The sequence below is a fragment of the Galeopterus variegatus genome, unplaced genomic scaffold (genome assembly GCF_000696425.1).
Source record: "Galeopterus variegatus unplaced genomic scaffold, G_variegatus-3.0.2 Scaffold2063, whole genome shotgun sequence".
Classification (NCBI taxonomy): Eukaryota; Metazoa; Chordata; class Mammalia; order Dermoptera; family Cynocephalidae; genus Galeopterus; species Galeopterus variegatus.
The window spans coordinates 271,276-298,794 of NW_007728174.1; the positions used below are offsets into that span (position 1 = coordinate 271,276).

Here is a 27,519-nt window from a genome sequence, read left to right on the forward strand (position 1 = left end):
ATAAAACCTATGTAATAGAGGAGCTGTAAACACTAAATAGAAAACTTTATTTAAGTCCTTAATATCACAACTGGCAAAAGGTAAACACTTTGTAAACAACAGCTATCATTGTAGTTTCTGTTTTATTTCAGATTAAGTTTCAGAAAATACATAGGTTTGGTACCAACTTTTTCTCATTCAGTAGGTACTATTTATTGTTGCAAATATTTTTTAAATCTTGAGTTTGTTTCATGGCTAAAAACAACTACAACAGAGCTGGCTGGTTAGCTGACTTGGGAGAGCATGGTGCTGGTAACACCAAGGTCACAGGTTCGGATCCCTGTATTGGCCAGCTGCAAAAAATAAAAACAAAAAAATAAAAACTACAACAATGGCAGTGGAAGCAGAGATGACTCAGGCTCAGGAAATAGAGCACCATATTCTCTCTGGGGGTTCCTCTCCCACGTGTTCGATCATCTTAGAGCAGACTGTAAGCACAGCTATTTAGAGACTTGAAACTTATACTATATATACATATGGCAGGGAACCTTGAACGTTTTAGGAAGCAAAAGACGTGTGCAGGATGAATTAATGCAAATGGCTTTGCTTCTTGTTATATAGTCCCCTGAAGGCACATTTGCTAGAGGAACTCTCTTAAGATGGGCAGCTCCTCGGGAGGGCAGTTCAAGCTGGTTCCTAGGGTCACTGGCCAGCTTAATTGAGCAGATAGTAGCAAACTGAAGGAGAATTAGGCTGATACTGTGTTGTCGCTCCTACTTCTCACTATAAAGGCTGACCTCTGACCCCAGTAGGGGTGTGGAGACCCAGAGGATCTTCTCAGGTTTTAGTTTCCTGCAATTCTGACTCAAAGCTTGTCTGGTGGTAAACTCATGTCTTCTGTGCTTTGGCCATAGGAATCTGAAGCCAGTGCTGCAGGAGACAGCTTCTATCTGCATTTTCATTTCTTTGCAACACTTTCTGAAAGGCTTTCTAGGTTGAATGAAGCAAGACTAACCCTGCCCCAAGACAAACATAAAACGTGCTTTGAATCACTGCCCCTGAGGAACTGGTAAACAGTGGGGCAGACTGCCCAGACATGCAGAGCTCCTAATGTTTTTGCCTCTTGCTGTTTTCTTTTAGACAGTTCAACAGGCTTTACTGCTATTTGAATTCACAAAAATGGAGACTATGGGACTCAGAGATTTAATTCTGAGCTAGATTCATTTGTGTTTTAACTAATCCCCCAACACAGTATATTTGGTTCTGCAGAATTTCCTGTAAAATAGTATACTTTTCAGCAAGTCTTAGCTACTGCTTCTTGGCAGGAAGGAAGTAAAGAACAATAGCATCAAGGTTATTGCACCAGACTTACCTAGGCTTATATTTCTAGATAGATTTGGGAAAACTAGTTCTTGCAAGTCTGTCTTTCAGGTACTGACATTAGTCAGGTGATGCACTGTGTAAAAATTAAGGCTCGAGAGACTTGAAAAGGGTTATGAGAGATATTGAAATTCCAAAACCTAGTTTTTTGATATAGACTTCTGGCAATAAAAAGCTGTGCTATTTAAGATCACCTAAAGATAAAGTGAAATTTTGCTTTCCTCTAAGTCACATTTTAGAAAAGGGTCTTGCCCTTGTTTGTTAGAGGCAAAACAAACCTTTCCAGACCCCTTAATATATATGCACATTGTATATGTGTGTGTATGCACATTGTCTGTGTGTGTACACACATATACTTACACACACACCTGTTCTAAATTCAGTTTCCAACCACCATTCTTTCTTTGATTTGCCTTGCAATTACTGAGTCTGTAATCCTAAACTGAGTAGCCAATTTTTATTAAGGGACAACTCTTACATACTTAAAAGATTTAGTTAAAATAGGTATGGCATCGGGCTGGCCCGGTGGCGCACTGGAGAGTGCGCCGCTTGGGAGCGCGGCGGCGATCCCGCCAAGGGTTCGGATCCCATGTGGAGACCGGTTCCCGCTCACTGGCTGAGCGTGGTGTGGGCGCGACACCGAGGGTTGCGATCCCGTTACCGGTCAGTAAAAAAGACAAAAAGGAAAAAAAAAATAGGTATGGCATAAAAATGTAGTATTTTATGAAACTTAGGATACTCTAAAATTCTGTAAACCACCATCACTCCTCCTTTTTAATTCCCAGAACCTTTGAATGAGGATTAGTAAGACTGCACTGGATCTTACAATATCTTCCAGCTACCCTTTAACCGCTGAGATCCCAAGCCTCAGAAAGAATATGTTTGGCACAGATATATTTAAATAGATATCACTCCAAGAATCCCTTACAGACAGAATGAATGTCTAGAACATTGTGGCCCATATATTGTTTCAAATGCAAGGGGGGTCATTTCTTGGAGAACTGAGTATCCCAGCCCCTCTCCACAAAGGAGCTATAGCCTACCACAATCCAAAGTTTCAGAGTCTTTGACTATTGCCTCATAGACCAACTATCACCATAAAGATCAGTTCACATAACTAATCCAAAGCCGAGCACGTTCTGTTCCTCAGGGGGCCTTTGTTTCACTATTCACCCTCAACAATGAAGGCTATGTCAGTGTGTGGCTGACAAACAGGGTGACTGCTGGCACAAAGCACATCAGCAACATTTGCTGACTATACACATGAAGGCAAGAACTTGGGGCACCCCAAAACCTGGATCCCTCAGATAGCAGGGCTTTCTCTTCTAACAAAATCTGACTACAACTTGTGCCCATTAATTAGGCCCAAACACCCATTCACAAAGAAACCTGCTCTTACAGGTTTGCTGATATACACAGCAAATTACCTCCAATGTGCCCTTCCAGAAAAAGGCTAGACTCTCATTTCAGGAACACAATTCTTTCTGACCAAAACATTCTACCTGCTGCATGAATACAAAAACATAAGCACACACAAAGGGTGTTCCTCATTTCCTCTAGGGTAATGAGAGTCTGGGCAATACTTTAAGTATTTATTTTCCAACATAAATTAGAATGGAGCATCGAAAACACCAGTGACATCTGCACCGATACAAAATATATTCATTATGGTTGGTGCTACTACAATGAGAGGAAATGCATTCATAATGGCAGGACATTTGAAATAATGTGTGGCTGAATTCTGTGTCCATAAAAGCAATAATGAAGAAACAGGAGTGGGTCACATAAATTAAAAGGAGTAAAAGGGGCGTGGGGTGGCTTCAAGGGCTCTGGGCAATGTCAGTGAGATAGCACATTCACTGGATCCATACGGAGAAAGTTTTGATAGTTTAAAGGTAGAAGAGGCAAGAAAAGCATCAGGCTGGCATTCTGGGGAACTGAGGTTTGAAGCCTGCTCTGCTATGTGCTAGCTTTGTGATCCTGGGCAAGTTATGTCAATACTTCCTTACACCTCAGATTTGTTACTCAGATACATCTATAAATGGAGGAGCACATATCTCATAGGACTGCATGAGGAGGAAATGAGAGAACAAATATAAAGTGCTTAGCACAGAGTCTGGTGCATAATAAACATACATTATACAATCAATATTAGCTTTCATTTTTGTTATCACTAAATAAATGTATGACTTTGTGATTTTAGGAATCACCTAGCTCTCCAAATCTCAGTTTCTTCTTCTGTAAACTGGAGCTAACAACACTCATTCTTCCCACCTCACAAGCTTATTATAAGGAGCAAATGAAATCATGTTTGGCACATACTATTGACTGGCTAACTTTTAGTAGTTATTCCCAGCTAACTATCCTTGCTGCCTTCTACTATGGAGGGCAGAAGGGCTAAATGTTTGCACACCTAGCCTACATTGCAGATAGGGGTGGTCACATGGCCCAGTTCAAGCACAGTCTTCTGGTTTGACAGGGGAGCCTTAGTGCTCCTTGGGAAAGTGTTTACTTTCCTGATTAATAGTGACATGGCCATTCTTCTGACCCCTTCTTCATACTTGACCATGGATATGACACCCAAAGCTGCAGCCCTTTTTCAAACATAAGGCAACAAGCATGAAAGAAAAGCCCAGGGAATCTGAGAGACATTTGGCAGTCCTGAAATCCTTAGCCACAAAGCCAAAGCCAGCAGTCACCGACCTTCAAACTTATTTGTGAAACAAATAAACCTTTATTTGCTTAAATTACCGATACCAGAGTTTTCTGTTACTCAAAGCTGAACATGATTTTAACTGATACGATGTGTAAGTACTCTGGAGAATTAAATACCCTATATATAAGCATATAATCTTTCCTCTATCAAGAATTCCATTCCTATGGATCCATCTGGCTAATTTATATATGTCCTGTGCGACTGAGATTTAGCAATATCTCCTCTAGGAAATCTTCCAAATAGGATTAGTATTCCCCCCACCCTTGGGACTTCTCAGAGCACTCCATAAACATCTCTATTGGTACATGTTATATTGTTTTGTAATTATGCATTTACTTATCTCTGCTCCACTAGATTGTTAAAATGCTTAAACAGCACGGATCTTTATTTTAGCCATTAAATGTTCTAGAACTTGGCAAAGCATGTGGCACAGTAGATAATTCATTAAGAGATTGCTGAAATACTGAATAAACCAATGGAAGAATAATCTGAAAGGGTACGAAGTAAGCGATATTCTGCATAGCCTTATTATTCATTCATATTTTTGAAACACTGCAAACTGCTTTCTAATTCCTGTTTACCACTTTCAGGGACTCTAGGTTGGGAAAGCATAGGTCTAGGCAGTGATTTTTATCATTTTAAATGTTATTCTACTTGATCCTTGTTTGAGTTCATGGCATTCCCCTACTCCCTAAATTATTTAATGCCATTTACTTAGTCAATACTTATCTACACGAAAAATAAATTTTATTTCCTTTTCAGTTGTTTTAGAATTTACCTTTTGTGATAACCAGAGACATCTTGGGAATAATCCTGATAGAGTTTGGTTATCCCCCTCAAAGCTCATGTCAAAATCTGATCCCCAACTTGGCAATGTTGGGTGGGGTTTGGGTCATGGGGGGGCAGATCCCTCATGAATAGATTAATACCCTTGTTGTGGGGGCAGTGAGTTCTCACTCTATTAGTTCCTGCGAGAGCTGGTGGTTTAAAGGACTCTGGCACCTCCCCGTCTCACTTCCTCTCCCCGTGTGATCTGCTTGTACCCTTGGGCTGCCCTACTGCTTTCCACCATGGGTAGAAGCCTGAGGCCTGCGCCAGATGCAGCTATCCCAGAACCGTGAGCTAAATAAACCTGTTCTCTTTATAAATTACCCAGTTTCAGGTATTCTGTTATTAGCAATAGAAATGGACTAATACAAATCCCATTTGGCACCAAAACAAATGTTCACATCATCCAGTGGCTCCGTTCCGAGGTGTCTTGAGTTCCATCTGTGTGACTGGGGCTCTGGCAGCTTCCTGCTGACTCTGGCATATCTGGGTCCTGACCATCCTTGAATGCAGGGAGCAGCTCCTCAGGCTGAGACTAAGGTATATGGTTCTCTGCCAGGAAACAGATGTAAACTCACATATCCTCTCTCCTCCTGTAAAGCCAGCTTGTCTCTGGGACTTGCTTGTATAGATCACAGCCTTCTTGAAGTAAGATTACTTCACACTGCCAAAATACCCAGATAAATAATAACACCAAATAATGTAATATTACTATTCAGATTATAGATCAGAAACATGAGCCATTGTTAAGCATACTACACCAAAAAATTAAAAAGTCTGAAAGGTGAAGTGATCTGAAGTGAGTCTGAACTCCCTGTCCCTTTGCCTGTAATACTCCCCATGTTAATTTTTGCTTGGCTGGCTCCTTTGTTCAGTTGGTGCTCAGATCAAAAATGACCTCCTTAACTCTTCTTTGAACATCTTCAACATCTTAACTATAGTAGCTTCTCCCCAGTTCCTTCCTACCAAATCACCCTGTTTTATTTCCTGTCTAACACTGCTATCTTAAATTATTTTGTTCATTCAGTGGTTTACTAGTTTTTTTGTCTATCTTTTCCACTAGAATTAAATTCCACCAGGGAAGGGATCTCTTCTGACTTGTTCACTCTATGTCTTTAGCACCAAGAGCTGTGCCTGGCATAATGTAGGTACTTAATAACTATATGTTGAAAATGAATAAGAAGAAAGAGGTTAGTGTGTGTTCACTCAATAAAGCCATTTTGCTGATGGTGAGTTTCCTTTTGGGAGTGGGGGTGGGGATGGGTTTGATGGACACTGTATATTTCAGGGGTGGTGAGGTTGACTTTGAGAGGCTATGTGGAGTCCCAGAAAGAGCCAAAGTCCTGTTTCTGCCACTTACAACATGTATGAGAACTGGAACATATTCCTTTATCTCTCTGAGCTTCAGTTTTGTCAACTATAAAATGTTTCAGAGGATCAGTGTAACAATTAAACAAGACAGTGATGGCATATAGTAAATAAGTTGGTTCCCCTCTGCCTGTCCCTTAAGGCTGTAAAAAGAATCAGTGATACAGGAGCCCTGGGAAAGTGGTCTAATGCTTTTTTCCATTCTATCAGCCACCTTAGTAACTGCTATGATTCTTCAGGGAGGTAATCTCAAGCTGCTGTATCAGGGAGTCTAGCCCACAGGCCAATTTTGACATCCTGAGTACATTCTCAAAACACTGAGCACGAGTATACCTTGCAAGAATATTAGAGATTTACTCCTCTCCTCTTAAGCTTATATCAACTTATATAGATAAGCTTATAAATCTATTTTAAAGAACTCTGGGTGCTGATTCTGCCACAACATGTGCTTCCTCTGGTCTCATCAAAACCAGGGTATTCAAGCCAATCAAAAATCTGTGGTCCCCAGGCCTACTGGAGACACTTTTGGTGACACCATCCATTACAGATTTGCCCATATCTAAGCCCTTACACTCAATTCATTCTACCTATTCATTTGTTCATTCAACAAGAATCAATTGAGTGCCAAATGCATGTCCAGCCCTAGTAATAAGAGTCACCTGTGATACTGGGCAGTTATTAAATGTTACACATTGTAACCTAGCCCCTTACAACCATTAGGTTAACATATCTGCTGCAGCTGGGATACACTCTTCTCTTTCATCCATGGACATCAGAATTTGAGACTCTCCAGCCTTTAGGTTCCAGAACTAACCCCAGTGGAACCTCTGGCTCTCAAGTCTTTTGGCCTAGTACTGAGCCACACTACCAGCATACAGTTTGCAGATGGCCTATCATGGGACTTCTCAGCCTTCATAATCACGTGAACCAATTCCCCTAATAAATCCCCTCTCACATATTTATACACATATCCTATTGGTTCTGTCTCTCTGGAGAACCTTGACTAACACAGATTTTCATCCCATAAGCACTATGATATCCCTATTTCGTAGACAAAAAACTGAAGCTGAAGACTTTACACAAACTGCATAAGTGGTCAATAAATGGTGGGCTCAGTACTGTAATCTCAGTCTTTCTGACACCAGACCCCACATTGCTAATCACTATACTCTAGCAAGTAGGTCCTGACCATGCACTTGGTACCTATCAGGGTGCTAGATACTTTTACAAATTAAAAAGAAACAAGGCCAGATTATGACCTTCCTCAGGGCAGGAGCTTCATCTTTGCATTCCCAGCCCCCCAAACAATGCCAATAGTATTTGTTGAATTGATGAGAATGTGGCTCCTATTCTCAAAGACATAGTAGAGCTAAACAGACAAGTTTACATGAAAGACCTAAAATAACAACATAGAAAGACCAAGATACATAAGAGGCTAAACTGTGCAGAGTACAAAAGGTGTGAAGATCACAGCCAGGAAATGGGTTTTACTCTATAACCAAGCAACACAGGAGGAGTCTGAACTAGCCCAGGCATCACAGACTCAAATGTTTACAGGGCCTGATAGTTAACATGGGTCAGGTGGAGACTGCGGTAAACTGGAGTGTGCATACTTCATCTAAGAAACAACTCAGCCCCAGCTGGTCACTGCCAAGAAGAAATTTGGATACAGTATTGCCAGTATCCAGTATTGAATTTTTGAAAGAAGCCGGAAAATCTGCTTTTTGATGTGAAATTTTCTAATTTTAAAATACTGGTCAGTAAAGCATATATTGAAAAAAACCATTTTATTAACCAAACAAAACACATCTTTAGGCCAGATTTGGCTGATAACCCAACAGTTGGCAGTCTTTGGTTCTGGCTATATTTCATAAACTTTTTATCATGAAGGACGCTCATTAACTCTCCACAGGCTTCAGAATTTGAAAGTCTCAAACAAACAGCATTTTTAAATATTTAATTAGTTTTCTTATATAAATTAAATACACCAATAACTGAAAAATTAGGTCACCATGGGAGAAAAACAGTTAACATGAACTCTACCCTAAGTAAAGAAACTTGCAATTTTTGTTACCAATTGTAAACTTGCTGCAGCTAAATGTATGATTTCTCATTAAAATTTTTGAAATAGGGCCGGCCTGGTGGCGCACTGCTACAGTGTGCCGCTTGGGAGCGCGGCGGCGCTCCCGCTGAGGGTTCGGATCCCACATACAGACCAGTTCCCGCTCACTGGCTGAGCGAGGTGTGGGCACAACACCGAGGGTTGCAATCCCGTTGCCGGTCCCGGTCCGGTACGGGCGCGACACTGAGGGTTGCGATCCGTTGCCGGACACGAAAAAAAGACAAAAAGGAAACAAAACAAAACAAAACAAAATTTTTTAAATAATGAAAACAGCACACACACCTTATTCCTATCTTCATGGATTCTCTTGAACTCTGATGACCCTAATTTATTATTAGAAATTAATTGGACTAAGCAAGTGGGCTCTATGATCTGGTGGCAGTGGGGCATAGTGGAGAAAAATGTGATTTGGAGTTAGACAGTACTCGGTTGAATCCTAATCCTCAACTTACTAACTGGCTGACTTTCAACAATTATTTAGCCTCTTTTACTCATCTCCAAAATGAGAATAATCTTACCTACCTCGCAGGGCTACCAGGAGGAGTAAATTAAATTAAGTACACAAGATACTTTGTGTGGTGCCTGCCACATTGCAGGGGATTAAATAATAAGACTTCTTTAAACTCTGTCCTACGGTACACTGGAAGTTTGAATCAATGTTAAACACTTTCTTTGGGCCACCTACAATCAAATCATAGAGTTTTCAATCCCCATTCCCCATCTAAATTTCCTTTTTGCCTTTTGCCTGCTAAGCCCTGGGCAGCGTTCTGTCTTCCCAAAGCTCACTGAATGTGATTCAGCAAATGTAATACTGCAGCAGAGGGTTATGAACAGCCTTATGGACTGTCTATGGTTTTAGAGAGAAGTCTCCCCTATCTACTGATTAAAATTTCCACTGCAGTTGCCATTTGATGGTCAGACTCCACCTGGACGAACAACTTCTCAGGGCCAGGGACCATCAGGAGCCTGCATAATCGTAACTACAGCCACCACTTAGTGGGAATCTATGTGCTAGCCCTATCCTAGGAGATCACATATCTGCACTATTATCTGCATTTTATAAATGGGAAACCTGAAGTTTACAGAAGTTAAGTAATTTCCCAAGGTCACATACATTAGAAAATAATGTGGGATTTGATTTTTGAATCCATGCCTAACTTCAAAGCCCATGGTCTTTCCACTACATCAAGTTGGCTCTCTTCAAATAATACACCTGAGATGGTAAATTTTTTTATATATATGGATGACCTTTCCTACAGAGAAAGAACATTATGAGAATAATGTTTCCTCATTATTCCACAGCACAGAGATGTAATACAGCCAACAGAAAGGCAAAGGAAAAAACTGGCAGCACCTCCAACCTCCTCTCCTTAATTCTCCATCCTGAAATAGAGTAGCAGCACTAGGGATTATCTACTGCATACCCAACCTGTGACTGACAGAAGAGGGACAGAGGAGGTGACCTTGCATGTTTACAAGTCTGGTCGTTATTTTTATCCACATCCAAGTAAAAATGAACCTCAGTTAAATCACATTTGTGATCCATGTTTTTCTCTCACCATCACCATCTATCTAAAAGAAGCACCCAGACTACAGCCCGTTTAACACCATTATAATGATTAAAATAGTTACAGCTCAAAAATGAATAAAACAATAGGTCCTCTATCAAATACAGAACACTGATGTAGGAGCATGCTCCTACTACCAAATACACCTAATACACACACTAATGTGGAAGTATGCTCCTACTACCTTCCATTACACCTTTAATTCAAGGAACTCCAGGTGCTTGATGACAGCCTGGGAGTTACGGTTGTAGAAACTGAAACTTGGTGTATTTATGAGTCTTGCTTAAAACCATGCCCTGACCTAGGTGAGTAGATACCAGAAGATCTATTACTTAGTACCTCATGCTAAATTTCAAACAAAAAGCCAGAAATCAATCTCTGTAACCATCTCGAACATAATTTACTACTAAACTGAACTCACTTGTATAGTGCTTTACTATTCACAAAGTCATTCAACACACATTTATCATGTATCCTTTGTAAGTACCCAGGGAGGATGGTGAAGCAAAAATCAGCCCCACTTTGTGAATCACGAACAGAGGCTCTAAGAAGCTGGAACTTATCCATGGTCACTGAATTAGTAAGAGATGGAACTAAATGCAGTGACTCCAAATTCATGGTTTTTCTCATATACCATGGCTTGCAAGAGGCCACAGCAAATGAGAAATAGGGGTAGGAGCCATATGCTGGTTGAATAATAACTAGTCTATTTATCAGAAAAATGCTAGGCATGTAAGAAGTGAAACTTGTTCTGGGATGGACACTGCCTATGGACATTTAGGAGCACTCTATTGTCTAACTACTTAAAAAAAAACAACTGAGAGTTAAAAAAAAATCTAAATTGTTACCTCAGATTTTACACTGGTTTGCCTCTTTAGGGTAGCATAGCAGAATATCATTCAATTTTGCCTACCTTTCCCAATTTACTCATATGTCCTACCACTACCTTGGGGAGGAGAAGGCCTATAAACCATATAACTTAACCCCACAACTTTTTTACTATAGCTGACTGGACCAGTTATGAACACCTAACTTAAGAGCAGCTTATTAACAGACATGAATTGACTGGGTTTTCTTTTGACACAGTGGTGAGTTTTGCATCAGAAAACTTCTGTAGAGCTGGGGCCAAAGTGGTACCAGGGAAAGCTGAGATTACAGTGGAAGAGGAAAAACACAAGTAAACATAGGAGGCTGCTCTGAAGGAAGGAGAGTGAAGCAGGAAGGAGAAAGTGACAAGGAAAAGAAAGACTTGAGAGAGCAGTCTGGTAATAACCAACTCTCACTTCTATCTCCATGAGGCACAGAAATACTTCCTTTGATTGGGACCTATGAAATATCCTTTCCATATCCCCCTGCATTATCTGAACTAGTTTAGGCAGATTTCTGTTTCTTATAATTAAACAGTCTCTGACTAATACAATAAGAAACAGAAGACAGAGTTATAACAGAGAACAACTGAAAAAGTAGGAGATGATTAAAAAAAATCCTAAATTTCTTTTTATCAGATTGCACAGAAAGAGAATGTGTGAATGAATATAACTTCATGATTTAAAAGGCCTCAAATTACAGCTGCCTCAGAATATGTCAAGTTTATTATTATTATATCCATGCTCTTTTTAGAACCAGAAGGATAAATACTGGTGAAGCTTTCTCCTTACAGAGTAAAGCATGATGCTGACAAAGGACTTAAATAGTGGTGTAAGACACACGTTCCTCTTGTGAACCACGGTTCAAAATTCCCTTGTAACAAAGAGAACTTACTATTATGATGTCCATTATCTACCCTTCATCAATCAACCTACTGTTGTTCAGCTCTGTTCAGGTCTGAATGAGCCAACACCTGTGAAATCTTCCCTGATTACCTAGGAAGAACTATTCACTTTTTACTTTGACTCCCAAAGAGCTTACATTTCTCTATATGGGTTCTCATACTGATATAATTCTTTGCTCACAAATTTCATGTATCGACTGAACTATAAGTCCCTTGACAGCAGGGCCCATGGCACATTCTTTATCTCTGTCATGCCTCACACAATGTCTGGTAATGCATGCTTGTGAGTTAAATCAATGCCCACTAAGCTCTGTGTCATTGAAAGAAGTCCTGAAAACAATAATAAAGATTTACAATTTTTCTGTAACAAATCAACTATGAACACAAATGGTTTAACAATTTTAACTAAGTTAGCAAGTCATTTTAAAAAAAAAAAAAAAAAAAAAAGTAGCAATATCTTTCAATATCATATCAGAATTTACTAAGTACCTGCCAGTTAAAATGTTATATTCCAAAACACTGTATGGGATATGAGATAGGAGTGAGGGTGAGAAGGAGGTTTTTCAAAAAGCCACAAACCTAACTACAATTTTCATCTTTAGGGAGCTCCCATTGTACAATAAAGTTCATACTGAAAAGTCAAAGCAATCATTTAGCTGAAAAGACCATCTTAAAAAGTACCAAACTTGGCATTTCAGCTGGTATGGTTAAAATGCCAGGATACACAGCTGGACTGAGTTTACTGTAAACACAGTTTATGGGTCAAGCAGACACTGGTTGATGGCAATTCAGCTTTGTGAACTACTTCCTATGATGCAAGGCAAAAAATGGCCCTCCTCCTTGATAACTGTACTTCCTTACTGGCAAAACTGAGGAAGGGGGATAGGAACTGTGATGTGATGTTGAAAGGATTCTGCTGAAGGTTATGGTATCACTTATTCACTGTATTCTCCAAGTTCAAACAGAGAGAGAAGAAACTTAAGGAGCTAAAATTATGATCAAAGTACTATTTTGCTAATATAAACCCAATTAATAAAGTACGGTGCTGACTTCGATGAACTGGTGTCTGAGGCTACAGTAGCTGCCTCCTACCACTAAATTAAAGTTATCTAAATCCCAGTAAGAAGTAACCAGATATTCTTATCTAGTCACTGATGGAGAAGTTGGAACAAATACCTGTCTGGGTCTATCAGAGGCAATTCTTTCCTAACTACCGCAATGGAGATCAGAAGAGCAAGGAAGGCCCACCCTGCTTAAACCAGGTGATCCAAGAAAGCAAATGAAAGAAAGTCATGATGTCTTTTCAGCACAGAGATTGTTAACACATTAACCCTGCACAACACAGAAGAGGGGCCAAATGATTGCCAGACTCTCACCAGACAAGCTGCTCCTCTTCCCACGGGAAGGAGCAAGTAAGGGATAAGAGAGGCGAAAGCATGCCCTTGAGAAGGAGGAAGAGTTGGCAGAAGTTTCTTATTCTGTGGATATGTGGGAATAGGGGAAAATAAGGTTTCTTTCAAAACAAACACCTAGGCTGACATTTTTTAAGGTGTTATCATACTGTGAGATATGCTCGCGGAAGCATATAAAATGCTAGGTTATAAAAAGATGCTGTAGAAACACTGGGCACACGTCTACATTAGTCCCATGACCTTAAGGTCCTGTGTGTTCCCAAGGATCTCACACTGGAGATGATGAATAAATTTTTTAAAAAATTTTTTATTGAAATATAATTGATTGTACATATCTATGAGGTACAGCATTGAATTTCAATACACGTGCAATATTTGATGCTCAAATCGGGATAATTAGTATATTCAACATTACACAATATAATCATTTTTTGTAGCCCTATATCTCACTAAACCTCCTTCCCCTCCCCTTTTCTCATTTCTGGTAATTTCAGTTCTGTTCTCTCCTTTTGAAAGTTCAACAAATTACTGTGAGTGTTGTATCTTTATTTTTTTAGCTCCCACTTATGAATGAGGACACGTGGTATTTATCTTTCTATGCCTGGCTTATACCACTTACCATAATTTTCTCCAAGCTCTTTCATGTTGTTGTGAATGGCAGCATTTCATTCTTTTTAATGGCAGAGTAGTATTCAATTTTGTATATATACCACTTATCTAGTTGTCTGTCAATGAACATTTAGGTTGGTTCCAACTCTTGACTACTGTAAATAGAGCTGCAATAAATAAGGGAGTGCAGATATCCCTTAAACATGATAATTTCCACTCCTTCAGATATACATCCAGCAGTGGAATTGCTGGATCGTATGACAGTTCTATCTGTAGTTGTTTGAGGAACCTCCATACTGTTTTCCATAATGGCTGCACTAATTTGCAGTCCTGCCAACAGTGTAAGAGAGTTCTCTTTTCTCTGCATCCATGCCAGCATATGTTATTCTCTGTCATTTTGATAACAGCCAGTCTAACCAGCATGAGATGATACCTCAGTGTGGTTTTGATTTGCATTTCCCTGATGCTTAGTGATGCTGAGCATTTTTTCATGTGTCTGTTGGCCATCTGTATATCTTCCTTTGAGAAATGTCTATTCAGCTCCTTTGCCCATTTTAAAATCAGGCTACTTGCTTTTTTACAAAGTTGTTTGAGATCGTTGTGTATTCTGGATATTAATCCTTTGTCAGATGCATAGTTTGCAAATATTCTGTCCCATTCTGTAGATTGTCTTTTTGCTCTGTTAATTGTTTCTTTTGCTGTGCAGAAGCTTTTTAGTTTGATTTAATCCCATTTGTTTATTTTTCTTTTGTTGCCCATGCTTTCAGGGTCTTATTCATAAAGTTTTTGCCCAGTCCTACTTCCTGAAGTGTTTCCCTTATGTTTTCTTTTAGGAGTTTTATAGTTTCAAGTCTTATATATGTCTTTAATCCATTTTGAGTTGCTTTTGGTATATGGTGAGAGGTATGGGTCTAATTTCATTCTTCTACATATGGGTGTCCAATTTTCCCAGCACCATTGACTGAAGAGGCTTTTTCCCCAGTCTATGTTCTTGGTGCCTTTGTTGAAGATCAGTTGGCTGTAAGTATGTGGATTGATTTTTGGGTTCTCTATGCTGTTCCACGGTCCAAGTGTCTGTTTCTATGCCAATACCATGCTGTTTTGGTTACTATAGCTTTGTAGTATAATTTGAAGTCAGGTAGTGTAATGCCCCCATCTTAATTTTTTTTGCTCAGGATTGCTTTGGCTATTTGGGGTCTTTTGTTGTTCCATATGAATGTTAGGGTTGCTTTTTCGATTTCTGTGAAAAATGTCATTAGCGTTTTCATGGGTATTGCATTAAATCTATAGGTCACTTTGTGTAGTATGAACATTTTCTTGATGTTAATTCTTCCAACCCACGAACATGGAATATCTTTCCATCTTTTTGTGTCCTTTTTAATTTCTTTCAGCAGTGATTTGTAGTTCTCATTGCAGAGATCTTTCACCTCCTTGGTTAAGTTGATTCCTAGGTATTTTGTTTTTTTATGTATTTTGACTATTGTAAATGGGCTTACTTTTTTGATTTCTTTTTCTTCTAGTTCATTGTTGGGGTATAAAAACACTACTGATTTTTGCTTGTTGATTTTGTGTCCTGCAACTTTACAGAATTGTTTATCAGCTCTAAGAGTTCTTTGTAGAGGCTTTAAGTTGTTCTATATGTTAGGATCATGTCATATGCAAACAGGGACAGTTTGACTTTGTTTTTTCCAATCTGGATGCTCTTTATTTCTTTCTCTTGCCTGACTGCTCTGGCTAGTACTTCCAATGCTTTGTTAAATAGGAGTTGTGAAAGTGGGCATCCTTGTCTTGTTCCTGTTCTTAAGAAAAAAGCTTTCAGCTTTTCCCCATTCGGGATGATACTGGCGATAGGTCTGTCATATATATGGCTTTTAATTTGTTGACATATCTTCCTTCTATACCTAATTTGCTGACAGTCTTTACCATGAAAGGATGTTGAATTTTGTCAATTGTTTTTTTTTTTTCTGCATCTATTGAGATAATCATACAGTTTTTGTCCTTGATTTTACTGCTGTGGTATATACCACATTTACTGATTTGTGTATGCTGAAATCATCCTTGCATCCCTGGGATGAATCCAACTTGATCGTGGTGTATAATTTTCTTGATGTGTTGCTATATTCTGTTGAGGAAGTTTGTGTTAGCTCATCAGAGATATTGGCCTGTAGTTTTCTTTTGCTGTTGAATCTTTGTCTGGTTTTAGTATCAGGGTGATGCCAGCCTCATGGAATGAGTTGGGGAGAATGGCCTCTGTTTCAAGTTTTTGGAATAGTTTGAAGAGAACTGGTATTAATTCTTGTCTAAAGGTATGACAGAATTCAGCAGTAAAGCCATTCATTCCTGGGCTTTTCTTTGTTGGGAGAGTGCTGACTATTGCTTCAATCTCGTTTCTTGTTATTGGTCTGTTCATGTTTTCTATTTCTTTTTCTTTCACTCTTGGTGTTTGCATGTGTCCAGAAATTTATCTTATTTTCTCCAGGTTTTCAAATTTGTTGCTGTATAGTTTTTGTTTTTTTTTTATAACAGTCTCTAATGATTCACTGTATTTCTGTAGTATCAGTTGTAATGTAACTTTTTCATTTCTGATGTTTGTTATTTGGGTCTTCTCTCTTCTTTTTCTAGTTAGCCTAGCTAATGGTTTTGTTCATCTTCTCAAAAAATCAACTTTTTGTTTCACTGATCTTTTGTATCTTTTTGGGGGGTTCTATTTCATGTAGTCTGCCCTGCTCTTAATCATTTCTTTCCATCTACTAATTTCGAGATTGGACTATTCTTATTTTTCTAGTTCTTTGAGGTATAGCATTAGGTTATTTGAAATCTGTCTATTTTGATGTAAACTTTCATTATAATAAACTTCCCTCTTAGTACTGCTTTTGCAGTATCCCACAGGTTTTGGCATGTGTCTTTATTTTCACTAGTTTCAAGAATTTTTTTTTTTTTTTTAAAAAATGACCGGTAATGGGATCTTAACCCTCGACTTGGTGTTGTCAGCACCACGCTCAGCCAGTGAGCGAACCGGCCATCCCTATATGGGATCCGAACCCAGGGCCTTGGTGTTATCAGCACCGCACTCTCCCGAGTGAGCCACGGGCCGGCCCTCAAGAATTTTTTTAATTTCCTGTCGGGGCCTTGGTGTTATCAGCACCGCACTCTCCCGAGTGAGCCACGGGCCGGCCCTCAAGAATTTTTTTAATTTCCTGTTTAATTTCTTCCTGGATCCATAGTTGGTTCAAGAGCACATTGTTTAATTTTCATATACTTGTATAGTTTCCAGAATTTCACTTGTTATTGATTTCTAGTTTTAATCCATTGTGATCTGAAAAGATACTTGAAATCATTTCAATTTAAAAAAATTTGTTGAGACTTGATTTTTGACCTAACATGTGGTCTAACCTGGAGAATGTTCCATGTGCTGATGAGAAGAATGTATATTCTGTGGTTGTTGAATGAAATGTTCTGTAGATATCTGCCAAGTCCAATAAGTCTAAAGTGTAGTTTAAACCCGGTGTTTTTCTGTTGATTTGTTGCCTAGATGGTCTGTCCAGTGTTGAGAGAGGGGTGTTCTGGTCACCAACTATTATCATTTGGGGTCTCTTTCTTTAGGTATAATAGTGTTCAATTTATATATCTGGGTGCTCTGGGTTTGGTGCATATATATTTATCATTCTTATGTCTTCATGCTGGATAAATCCCTTCATATTATTATATAATGGCCTTGTCTCTTTCTGTGGTTTTTTGGTTTAACATTTGCTGTTAAAGACTGAATTCCCCCCCACCCCCAAACTCATTGAAGTTTAATTCTCACTATAATTGTTGAGGGTGAGAAATACTATTATGATAATTGAAAGGTGGGGTCTTGAAGAGATGATTAGATTTTGAGGACCATGCCCTAATGAATGGTTTAATGATGATGATCATGGTCCTGATTCTAAGGGCTTTAAAAGGAAAGCATGTTAGTCTATCTGTCTGTCTCTGTGCTCTGCCACTTTCTGCTATGTGAGACCCCTCTGCATTGCTGTAAAGCCACCATAAGAGAAGACCCTCACAATATGGTTCCCTGGACTTTGGACTTCCCAGACTCTCAAATTGTAAGCAACATATTTCATTTTCTTAGAAAATACACAGTTCCAGGTATTTTCTTATAAGAAACAGAAACAGAGTAATATGGAAAATTGGTACCAGAAGTGGGGTGTTGCTTATAACAAATACTTGAAAATGAAGAAGTGGCTTTAGAACTGGGTGTTGAGGATAGGCTGGAAGAATTTGGAGGAAAAGGCTAGGAAAGGCCTAGACACTGGTGAGGAAACTTTGGAACATCTTAGAGACTGGTTAAATGGTGGCAACCAGAATGTTGTTAGAAATACGGACAGTAAAGGCCATCTTTAGATCTCAGATGTAAGTGAGAAGGAGCTTATTAGAAAACAGGGCAAAGATCACTCTTGCTAGGACTTGCAAGGAACTTAGAAGCATTGAGTTCATGCCCATTGGAATGTGGAATGTGGAACTCTGAAGTTATGAACCAGAATATTTGGCAGAAGAAATGTCTAAGCAGCAAAGTATTCAGGAAGCTGCATGGCTACATGTAACAGCCTAAACTGAGTTATGGTGGCAAAGGCATGCGGTAAAGCCAAAATTTAAAATTATCAAGGAATCAGAAAATGAGAAATTGAAAAACATTCAGCCTGGCCAGGAAACCAAGGGTGTAGCCCACAAACCATTTGCTAAAGAGATTAGTAAAGAAGAAAGGGATTATCAAGAGAAAGGAAAAAAGGCCCTGAAGGCAATGCAGAAGTCTCTGGGGTCACCTCTCCCATCATAGGATCAGAGTTCTGGGGAGGCAGAATGGTTTCAGGGAACAGGTCCAAGGTGCACTCCATGGGCTTGCTGCCCAGGGTCATGTTGGGATGCTGCTTCCCACATGCCAGATGCCCCAGCCTTGGCTAAATTGGTCCGAGGTATGGCTGGACCTGCAGCTTGGAAAACAGAAGCCAAAAGCCTTGGCAGAATCTGTGTCGTGTTAGGTCTGCAGGCTTGCTGAATGTCAGAGAGGTAGAGTTTTGGGAGCCTCCAGCTCAATTTCAAAGGATGTATGGAAAATCCTGGCTGCCCAGGAAGAGATCTGTCACAGAGGCAGTCAGCAGAGATGGCCTTCACTAAAGCAATGCCAAGAGGAAATGTGAGGTCAGAGTTGCAGAAAATCCCCACCAGTGCCATGTCTAGTAGAGATGTGAGAGTGTGACTGCCATGGAGACCCCAGAATCTGTCACAGAGGCAGTCAGCAGAGATGGCCTTCACTAAAGCAATGCCAAGAGGAAATGTGGGGTCAGAGTTGCAGAAAATCCCCACCAGTGCCATGTCTAGTAGAGATGTGAGAGTGTGACTGCCTCTGTAGAGCTACCAGAAACGCCAGCCTATAAAAGCTAACATATCACCTGAGACCAGGAAGGCCATAGAAGTGGAGCTGTCTGACGACTTGGACACCTAATACCCATACCAGCTTGTAGATAATGTCAAAAATGGAGACAAGGTACACGATCTACCAGCTTTGAGATTTGATGCCTGCCCTGCTGGGTTTTGGACTTCTTTAGGACCTGTTAACCCTTTCTTTTGGCCTGTTTTTCTTTCTGAATAGGAATATGTACCCTCTGTTTTGTTCCACAATTGTACTGTGAAGTAGATAGCTTGTTTTGATTTCACATATAGGACTTTGGACTTTTGAGTTGAGACAAGTCAAGACTTTGGGGATGAGATGAATGAATTTGTATGTGAAAAGGACATTTTGGGGGGTAAAGGGCAGAATGCTGTAGATTGATCCCCCCTCCCCCAACTCCAAACTCACTGAACCTTAATCCCTACTCTAACTGTTAAGGGTGGGAAATTCTATTATGGTAATTGAAAGGCAAGGCCTTGAAGAGGTCATTAGATTCTGAGGTCTATGTCCTAATGAATGAATAATGGTGGTCATGGGCATAGTTCTGAGGGCTTTAAAAGGAGAGTATGTGAGAGTCTTTCTTCTTCTGCTCTGTCATTTTCTGCCATGTAAGACCCCTCTGTGTTGCTGAAAAGCCTCCACCAAAGAAGACCCTCACCAGCTATGTTCCCTGGACTTTGGACTCTCCAGCCTCCAAAATTGTAAGCAATAAATTTCATTTTCTTACAAATTACCCAGTTCTAGGTATTTTGTTATAAGGAACGGTAACAGACTAAGACAAAGTATTTTATCCTATATAAGAATAAGTACTCCTGCTTGTTTTTGGTTTCCATTAGTATGTTATATCTTTTTCCATCCCTTCACTACTATTGTGTGTGTGTCTTTACAGCTGAGGTGAGTATCTTGTAGACAGAATATAGTTGGGTCTAGCTTTTTAATCCAGTCAGTCTGTGTCTTCTGAGTGGAAAATTTAATCCATTTACATTTAGGTTTGTTACTGAAACGTACTGTCTTACTCCTGGCAGTTAATTGCTTTTTGTATGGTTGACTTATATATCTTTTGTTCCTTTCTTTCCCTTTTATTGTCTGTCTTTGGTTTCATTGGTTTTTTGAAAGAAACAGTATAGTTTCTTTCTCTTTGTTTGTATATCTGCTCTACCAGTGGGGTTTGTTCTTTCTCATTTATTCATGGTGGTAATTATAATTTGGGGGGTTGCAGGTGCAGGACTCCCTCAAGGATTTCCTGAGAGACACTACCTCCTGTAGATTTATTATATACTACCATTTGGGTTGAGTGTTTTAGTTTGGTTCTGGGTAGTCTCAGTGGTCTCTGTAGTTCTGGGTAGACTCAGTAGTTCTGAGGGGTCTTGGCAGCTACATCTGTGGGTGGACCCATGTGGGCAATTGGGGCTGTGTGGGCATTTGGGACAGCATGGGTGGCAGGATGGCTGGGCCCACATGTATGGGTGGGGCTTTGTGGGCAGCTGTGGCAGCTGGGCTCATGTGGGCAGGGAGGGGCCATATAGATAGCTAGGCAGTTGGGGCCGCATGGGCAGCCAGACTGCAGGCCCATGTGGGCTGGTGGGGTCGCACAGGTGGCCAGACAGCTGCACCTGCACAAGCAGGTGGGGCTCTGTGGGATGCTGGATGGCTTGAACCCTGCAGACGGGTGAGGCCACATAGGTGGCTGGGCAGTTGGGGCTGTGTGGGCAGCTGGGCCCAGGCAGGCAGCCAGGTGGCTGGGGTCATGTGGATTGGCAAGGCCACACAGGCAGCTGGAAGGCTAGAGTTATGGAGGTGGTTGGGGCTGCGTGGGCCACATGAACTCCTGTGTGGGGAGAAGAGGCACAGCTGTGGGACTAGACAATGGTGCAGGTGACTACTGTGGTGGTAGGGCAGGCTGGGGCTGGGGCTGGAGCTGAAGGACGGTTACCACAAGGAAGTGCTCACAGCTGAGCAGATTCTCTCCACAGCAAGGGAGAATTCCTCCTGCCCTGATTCTGGTGTTGAAGACATGGCAGCGGCTCAAGCCATGTGCCTTTTTCTCCTCTCTACAGTACCCTGCTTGGTTTTCATGCTCCACAGGGTCCTTACCAGGTTCCTGGTGCCCTCCCATACTCTCCCACTTATGCTATCCGCCCATTCTTAGCTGTCCATTCCTTGCTCTGTTTCCTTTCTGTGGGATGATCACATGTTGGGCACCTCTAGTCTGCCATCGAGATGAAGAATAAACTCTATCTCCTTTTTGGCTTCACAAAAAAGCCAAGGAGAAAGTAGAGGCTACAAGCAAAGGCAAAAAGGAAAGGCCACGACAGGGGAGGGGTCAAGATGGCGGAGTAGTCGGTACCTGGTATTGCTCTCTCCCACAGAGCAACCAATTTGCAGCTTTTGAGGTGCGGCAACAGAGGATCTGAAATCTGTGCTGGAACGGACAGGAGCGGCCCACCGCGGGACCCCAGTTCAGGTTGCTCCTCATTTCATTGAGAGACTAGAGCTTTTGGGCCCACACACCCCGAGCCTGCCGGCCAGAGAAGGCAGGTAGGGCCGGGTCAGGACTTCTACGGCAGGCTGTCCCGTCTCCCTGAGTGAACTGAGAGGCGCAGGTTCCCAAGCCCTGAGCCTGACGAGCAGATGAACGTAGGTGAGGCGGGACTTCCGGTGCAGCTGTCCCGTCTCCGTGAGTGAACTGAGAGGCACAGGTTCCCAAGCCCTGAGCCAGACGAGCTGGTGAATGCAGGTAGGGTGGGACTTCAGGCGCAGGCCATCTGTCTCCGTGAGCGACCTGAGAGGCATGGACTCACAAGCCCTGAGCCTGACAAGCTGGTGAAGGCTAATGAGGCGGGACTTCCGGCCCAGGCTATCTGTCTCTGTGAGCGACTTGAGAGGCTCTGGACTCCAATGCCACCCAACCAGTCAGAGAAGGCAGGTGGGGTGGGACTTCCGGTCCAGGTGAGTTTCTGCTATCCAGAAGCAGCACACCCTTCAGGATCCAAGCCAGACATCAGGGTGAAAGGAGGGAACTGTGATACCCCTGGCCACAATGACAAAACACCAGAAATATGAAAAATCAAGAAAGTACATCACCACCAAGGGAAATTAATAAGTTACAAGTGCTAGATCCTATAGAACAGGCAGTCTTTGAAATGACAGACAAGGAATTTAGAGTAACTATTGTAAGGAAAATAAATGAGATACAAGAAAAGTCAGTGAAACAACACAATGAAATGAGAAAAAACATACAGGATCTGAAAGAAAAAAATGTACAAAGAAATCAATGCCTTGAAAAAGAATGTAGTTCAGCTTGTGGAGCTGAAGGATTCATTCAATGAAATAAAAAAATACAACAGAGTTTAACCAGAAGACTTGAACAAGCAGAAGAGAGAATTTCTGACCTCGAAAACAGGCTGTTTGAATTATCACAGGCAGACCAGAAAAAAGAAAAAAGAATTTTAAAAAAATGAAGATAATTTAAGAGACAACTGATAATCTTAAGTGCTCAAATATCCGAATCATGGGTATTCCAGAAGGGGAGGAAAAAGGAAATGGCATTGAAAACATACTCAGTGAGATAATAGCATAAAACTTTCCAGGTATAGGGAAAGTTACAGATCCCCAGATTCAGGAAGCCCAAAGATCACTAAACACATTCAACCCAAAAAGGTCCTCTCCAAGACATGTGATAATCAAACTGACAAAAGTCAAAGACAGAGAGAATCTTAAAAGCTGCAAGAGAGAAGTGGGCAAGTCACTTATAAGGGAGCCCCAATCAGAATAACATCAGACTTTTCATCAGAAACTCTAAAAGCCAGAAAAGAATGGGATGATATATTCAAAACACTAAAGGACAAAAAATTGCCAGCCAAGAATACTTTACCCAGCAAGGCTATCCTTCAGAAATGAAGGACAAATAGTATATTTCTCAGACAAACAAAAACTGCAGGAGTTCACTACCACACAACCAGAGCTACAAGAAATTCTCAAGGAAGTACTGGGTTTGATACCACAAAAACAACCATCACTACCATGAATACACAAGAAAGAACAATACTTACCAGCAAAAGAAAAATGCTAAAAAAAAGAGAGGAAAAAAATAGGTTATCACCCCAAGAAATCAACAAATACAGAAGACAAACAGAAAATTTGAAAGAAAAGAACAAAAGATACTTAATACATCTAAACAAAAATCAGTATAATGCTAGGAGTAAATCAACACTTTTCAATAATAACTCTGAATGTAAAGGGACTAAATTCCCCATTCAAAAGACACAGACTGACTGACTGGATTAAAAAGTATTAGCCAGAGCAATCAGCGAAGAGAAGGAAATAAAGGGCATCCAGATTGGAAAGGATGAAGTCAAGCTGTCCCTTTTTGCAGATAATATGATCCTATATATTGAACAGCCTAAAGCTTCTATTAAAAAAAACTCCTAGAGTTGATAAACGATTTCAGCAAAGTTGCAGGGTACAAAGTCAACATATAAAAATCAGTAGCATTTCTATACTACACCAGTGAACATGCAGAAAAAGAAATCAAGAAAGCTAACCCATTTACAATAGCCACCAAAAAAATAAAATACTTAGGAATAGAGTTAACCAAGGACGTGAAAAATCTCTACAATGAGAACTACAAACCAGTGCTGAGAGAAATTAAAGAGGACACAAGAAGTTGGAAAGATATCCTATACTCTTGGATTGGAAGAATTAACATTGTGAAAATGTCCATATTACACAAAGTGATCTACAGATTCAATCCAATCCCCATCAAAATTCCAATGACATTTTTCTCTGAGATGGAAAAAGCTATCCTAACATTTATATGGAACAACAAAAGACCACACATAGTCAAAGCAATCCTGAGCAAACAAAATAAAGCTGGTGGCATAACACTACCTGACTTTATACTATATTATAAAGCTATAATAACCAAAACAGCATGGTACTGGCATAAAAACAGACACACGGATCAATGGGACAGAATAGAGAACCCAGAAATTAACCCATATGCCTACAGCCATCTGACCTTTGACAAAGGCAGCAAGTCTACATACTGGGGAAGAGACTACCTTTTCAACAAATAGTGTTGGGAAAACTGGATAATCATATGTAGGAGAATGAAACTAGACCTGTATCTTTCACCATATAACAAAATCAACTCAAAATGAATTAAAGAATTAAATATATACCCTGAAACCATAAAACTCCTTAAAGAAAACATAGGGGAAACACTCCAGGAAATAGAAGTGGGTACAGAATTCATGAATAGGATCCGAAAAGCCCAAGCACCTAAGATTAAATAAACAAATGGGATTATATCATAAAAACCTTCTGTACAGCAAAAGAAACAATCAACAGAGTTAAAAAAAAAACAACCAACAGAGTGGGAGAAAATATTTGCTAAATATACATCTAACAAAGGATTAATATCCAGAATAAACAAGGAACTCAAACAACTTTATTACAAAAAAACAAATAACCCAATTAAAAAATGGGCAAAGGAGCTGAACAGACATTTCTCAAAGGAAGATATACTAATGGCCAACAGACACAGGAAAAAGTGCTCAATATCACTCAGCATCCAGGAAATGCAAATCAAAACCATACTGAGATACCATCTCACTTATCCACTGTTCGTGGGGCTGTAAAATGGTATATCCTTTATGGAAAATGATATGGGGGTTTCTCAAACAATTACAGATAGATTTACCATATGACCCAGCGATCCCACTGCTGGGAGTATACCTAGAAGAATGGAAATCATCATGCCGAATGGATACCTGTACTCCAATCTTTACTACAGCTTGGTATACAATAGCCAAGAGCTGGAACCAGCCGAAATGTCCATCATCTGATGAGTGGATAAGGAAACTGTGGTACATCTACACAATGGAATACTACTCTGCTATACAAAAGAATGAAATACTACCATTTGCAACAACATGGATGGACTTAGAGAAAATTATATTAAATGAAACAAGTCAGGCATAGAAAGAGAAATACCACATGTTCTCACTTATTAGTAGGAGCTAAAAATTAATAAATAATAAACACACACATAAACAAAGGGGGGGGGGGAAGAAGACAGAATAACCACAAAAATTCCTTGAACTATTTAAGCCAAGTGCACAGATACAACGTGGGGGGTGGGGAGGGGAGGGGTGGAGAGGAACGGGTAAAGGGGCATGAAAATCAAGTACAGTGTATTTGAGAAGTAAAATAAAATAAAATTTAATTTAAAAAACAAAAAGGAAAAGCCATAACCCAATGGGCTCAGACAAACGTGAATTGGAGTTTTTATAACATCTTTCTTTCCAAACGAATTTTCCCTCCCAATTGGCAGTATTCCTAGTAGTCTGTGGTCTCCCAGAACAAAGACATTGTAGTTTTTGAGCCAGAAAGAGAGAGAACTGGAAGAAGCCTTAGGGGCCACATCAAACTCAGGACTCTCATTTTACAAATGTTCAAACTCAAGCCCAGAGAGATTCAATGACTTGAGTTTATATAACTAAGTAGTGGCAGAGCTAGGCTTGGAAGCCAGTGCTCTTGATTTTGCTCCATCTTTCTCCTTTATTCCTCAAATACAGTCATGTGCAGTTTAACAGTAGGCATACCTTCCGAGAAATGCATCATTACACAATTTCATTGTTGTACAAACATCAAGGAGTGTACTTACACAAACCTAGGTGGTACAGCCTACTACACACTTTGGCTATACATAGCCTACTGCTCCATCCACCTTAGTATATACTGTCATTGACCAAAATGTTGTTAGGCAGCACATGACTGTACAGCCACTCAATTAAGTCTGCTCCATTTCCCTATCTTTATGTCCTACACTTATTCTTTTCTCCCCATTGCTACTTTTCTTATCCAAGTCTAGAACTTCAAAATCTTTCATTTAAATCACTTTCATTTAAATCGCAACAGTGTTCTAATGTAGTGGGCTTTCAGGACTCTTCTCCCCATCTAAAATCACTTCTTTTTTTTTTTTGTCCTTTTGAGACCAGCCGCACGGCGCTCAGCCAGTGAGCACTGTGAGCGCACCGGTCATCCCTATATAGGATCCGAACCCGCAGCGGGAGTGCACGCCGCACTCTCCCGAGTGCGCCACGGGCTCGGCCCTAAAATCACTTCTTTTTTTTTTTTTGTCCTTTTGAGACCAGCCGCACGGCGCCCAGCCAGTGAGCACTGTGAGCGCACCGGTCATCCCTATATAGGATCCGAACCCGCAGCGGGAGTGCACGCCGCACTCTCCCGAGTGCGCCACGGGCTCGGCCCTAAAATCACTTCTTACTCTGCCTCAACAGCAATTCTCTGCTCTACTGAGGGTAGGTTTTGCCAGTGCTCTTTTCCCTTTGCCAACATGTCCCACATAGGAAACTCTCCTTTAGCCTTGGTCTTAGATAAAGGAGAAGGGAGCAGAGCTAAAGTCGATTCAAAATGGACACATAATATGTGAGAGAAATAAACATCTGCTGTTGCCACTGAGATTTCAGGGTCATTTGCATATCCAACGTACTTAGAACAGTGCCTTGCACAAAAAGGCACACACTTTTGTTTACTTAATGAATGAAACATCTCATTTAAGCCTCACAGCAACCTCATTTTAGACACTATTATCATTTTGCAGATGAAAAATACCAAAGCCTACGATGTTTAAATAGTAGGGCTAAAGTTAGTGCTCCTAGCGCCGCACTCTCCCGAGTGCGCCACAGGCTCGGCCCCAGAGACACTCTTAAAAAGGCATAAACAGCACAGCTGAACCTCAGATAGAGATGTAGCAGAGAGAGCTAAAGAGGGCTTGAGTTTGTTATGTTGCTGTTTTGCTGTTATAATTAAAAATAAATGTAAAATTTAAGCAAGGCTTTCATTTGTTCTCAGAATATATGAGGGGTCTTCCAAAAGGCTGTGGAAAGATTTGTATTATCTCTTAATTCCATTTTTCCACGAACTTTTTGAAGTACCCTCATATAGCCAGTAGGTGGTAAACCTGGATTTCAAACCAAGAACCTCTGACCCCAAAGCCCATATTCTTCAACCAGTGCATTATACTGATTCTGAGAACACTTACAACTGTCAAAGTTTGAAATACACATTTGGTTCTTAATTACATGTTATCTTATAATCTTGACTCTCCTCCACCATTTCCCCTTGGTTGTAAGCAACCTGAAGGCAAAGATTCCATTCTATCATAAGCCAAACCACCTGGTGAAAGCTCAATAAAGACCTGTTCACTGATTTACTGTGGATGGCTCAGCACAAGAGTTCACGCGTACTTCCAGTCTTCAGGTACTCAGAAGTCTGGCTTGGGCACTCCTCACTTTGACTCAGAGCTCCA

At 40.5% G+C, this 27,519-nt stretch overlaps 1 protein-coding gene across 2 annotated transcripts in view; it reads right to left on the reverse strand.

The window, feature by feature from the left end:
* TRIM44 (tripartite motif containing 44) overlaps positions 1-27,519 on the reverse strand; it is a 142,831-nt gene that overhangs the window by 24,365 nt on the left and 90,947 nt on the right. The window contains exon 5 of one of the 2 annotated variants that reach the window (XM_008580302.1): positions 5,092-5,567. The exons of the other annotated variant lie outside the window; for it this stretch is intronic. Coding sequence (XP_008578524.1) covers positions 5,558-5,567 — 10 coding nt within the window. The 3' untranslated portion in view covers positions 5,092-5,557. Of the gene's footprint in view, positions 1-5,091; positions 5,568-27,519 lie in introns of those variants that run through there. 2 annotated transcript variants of the gene reach the window in all.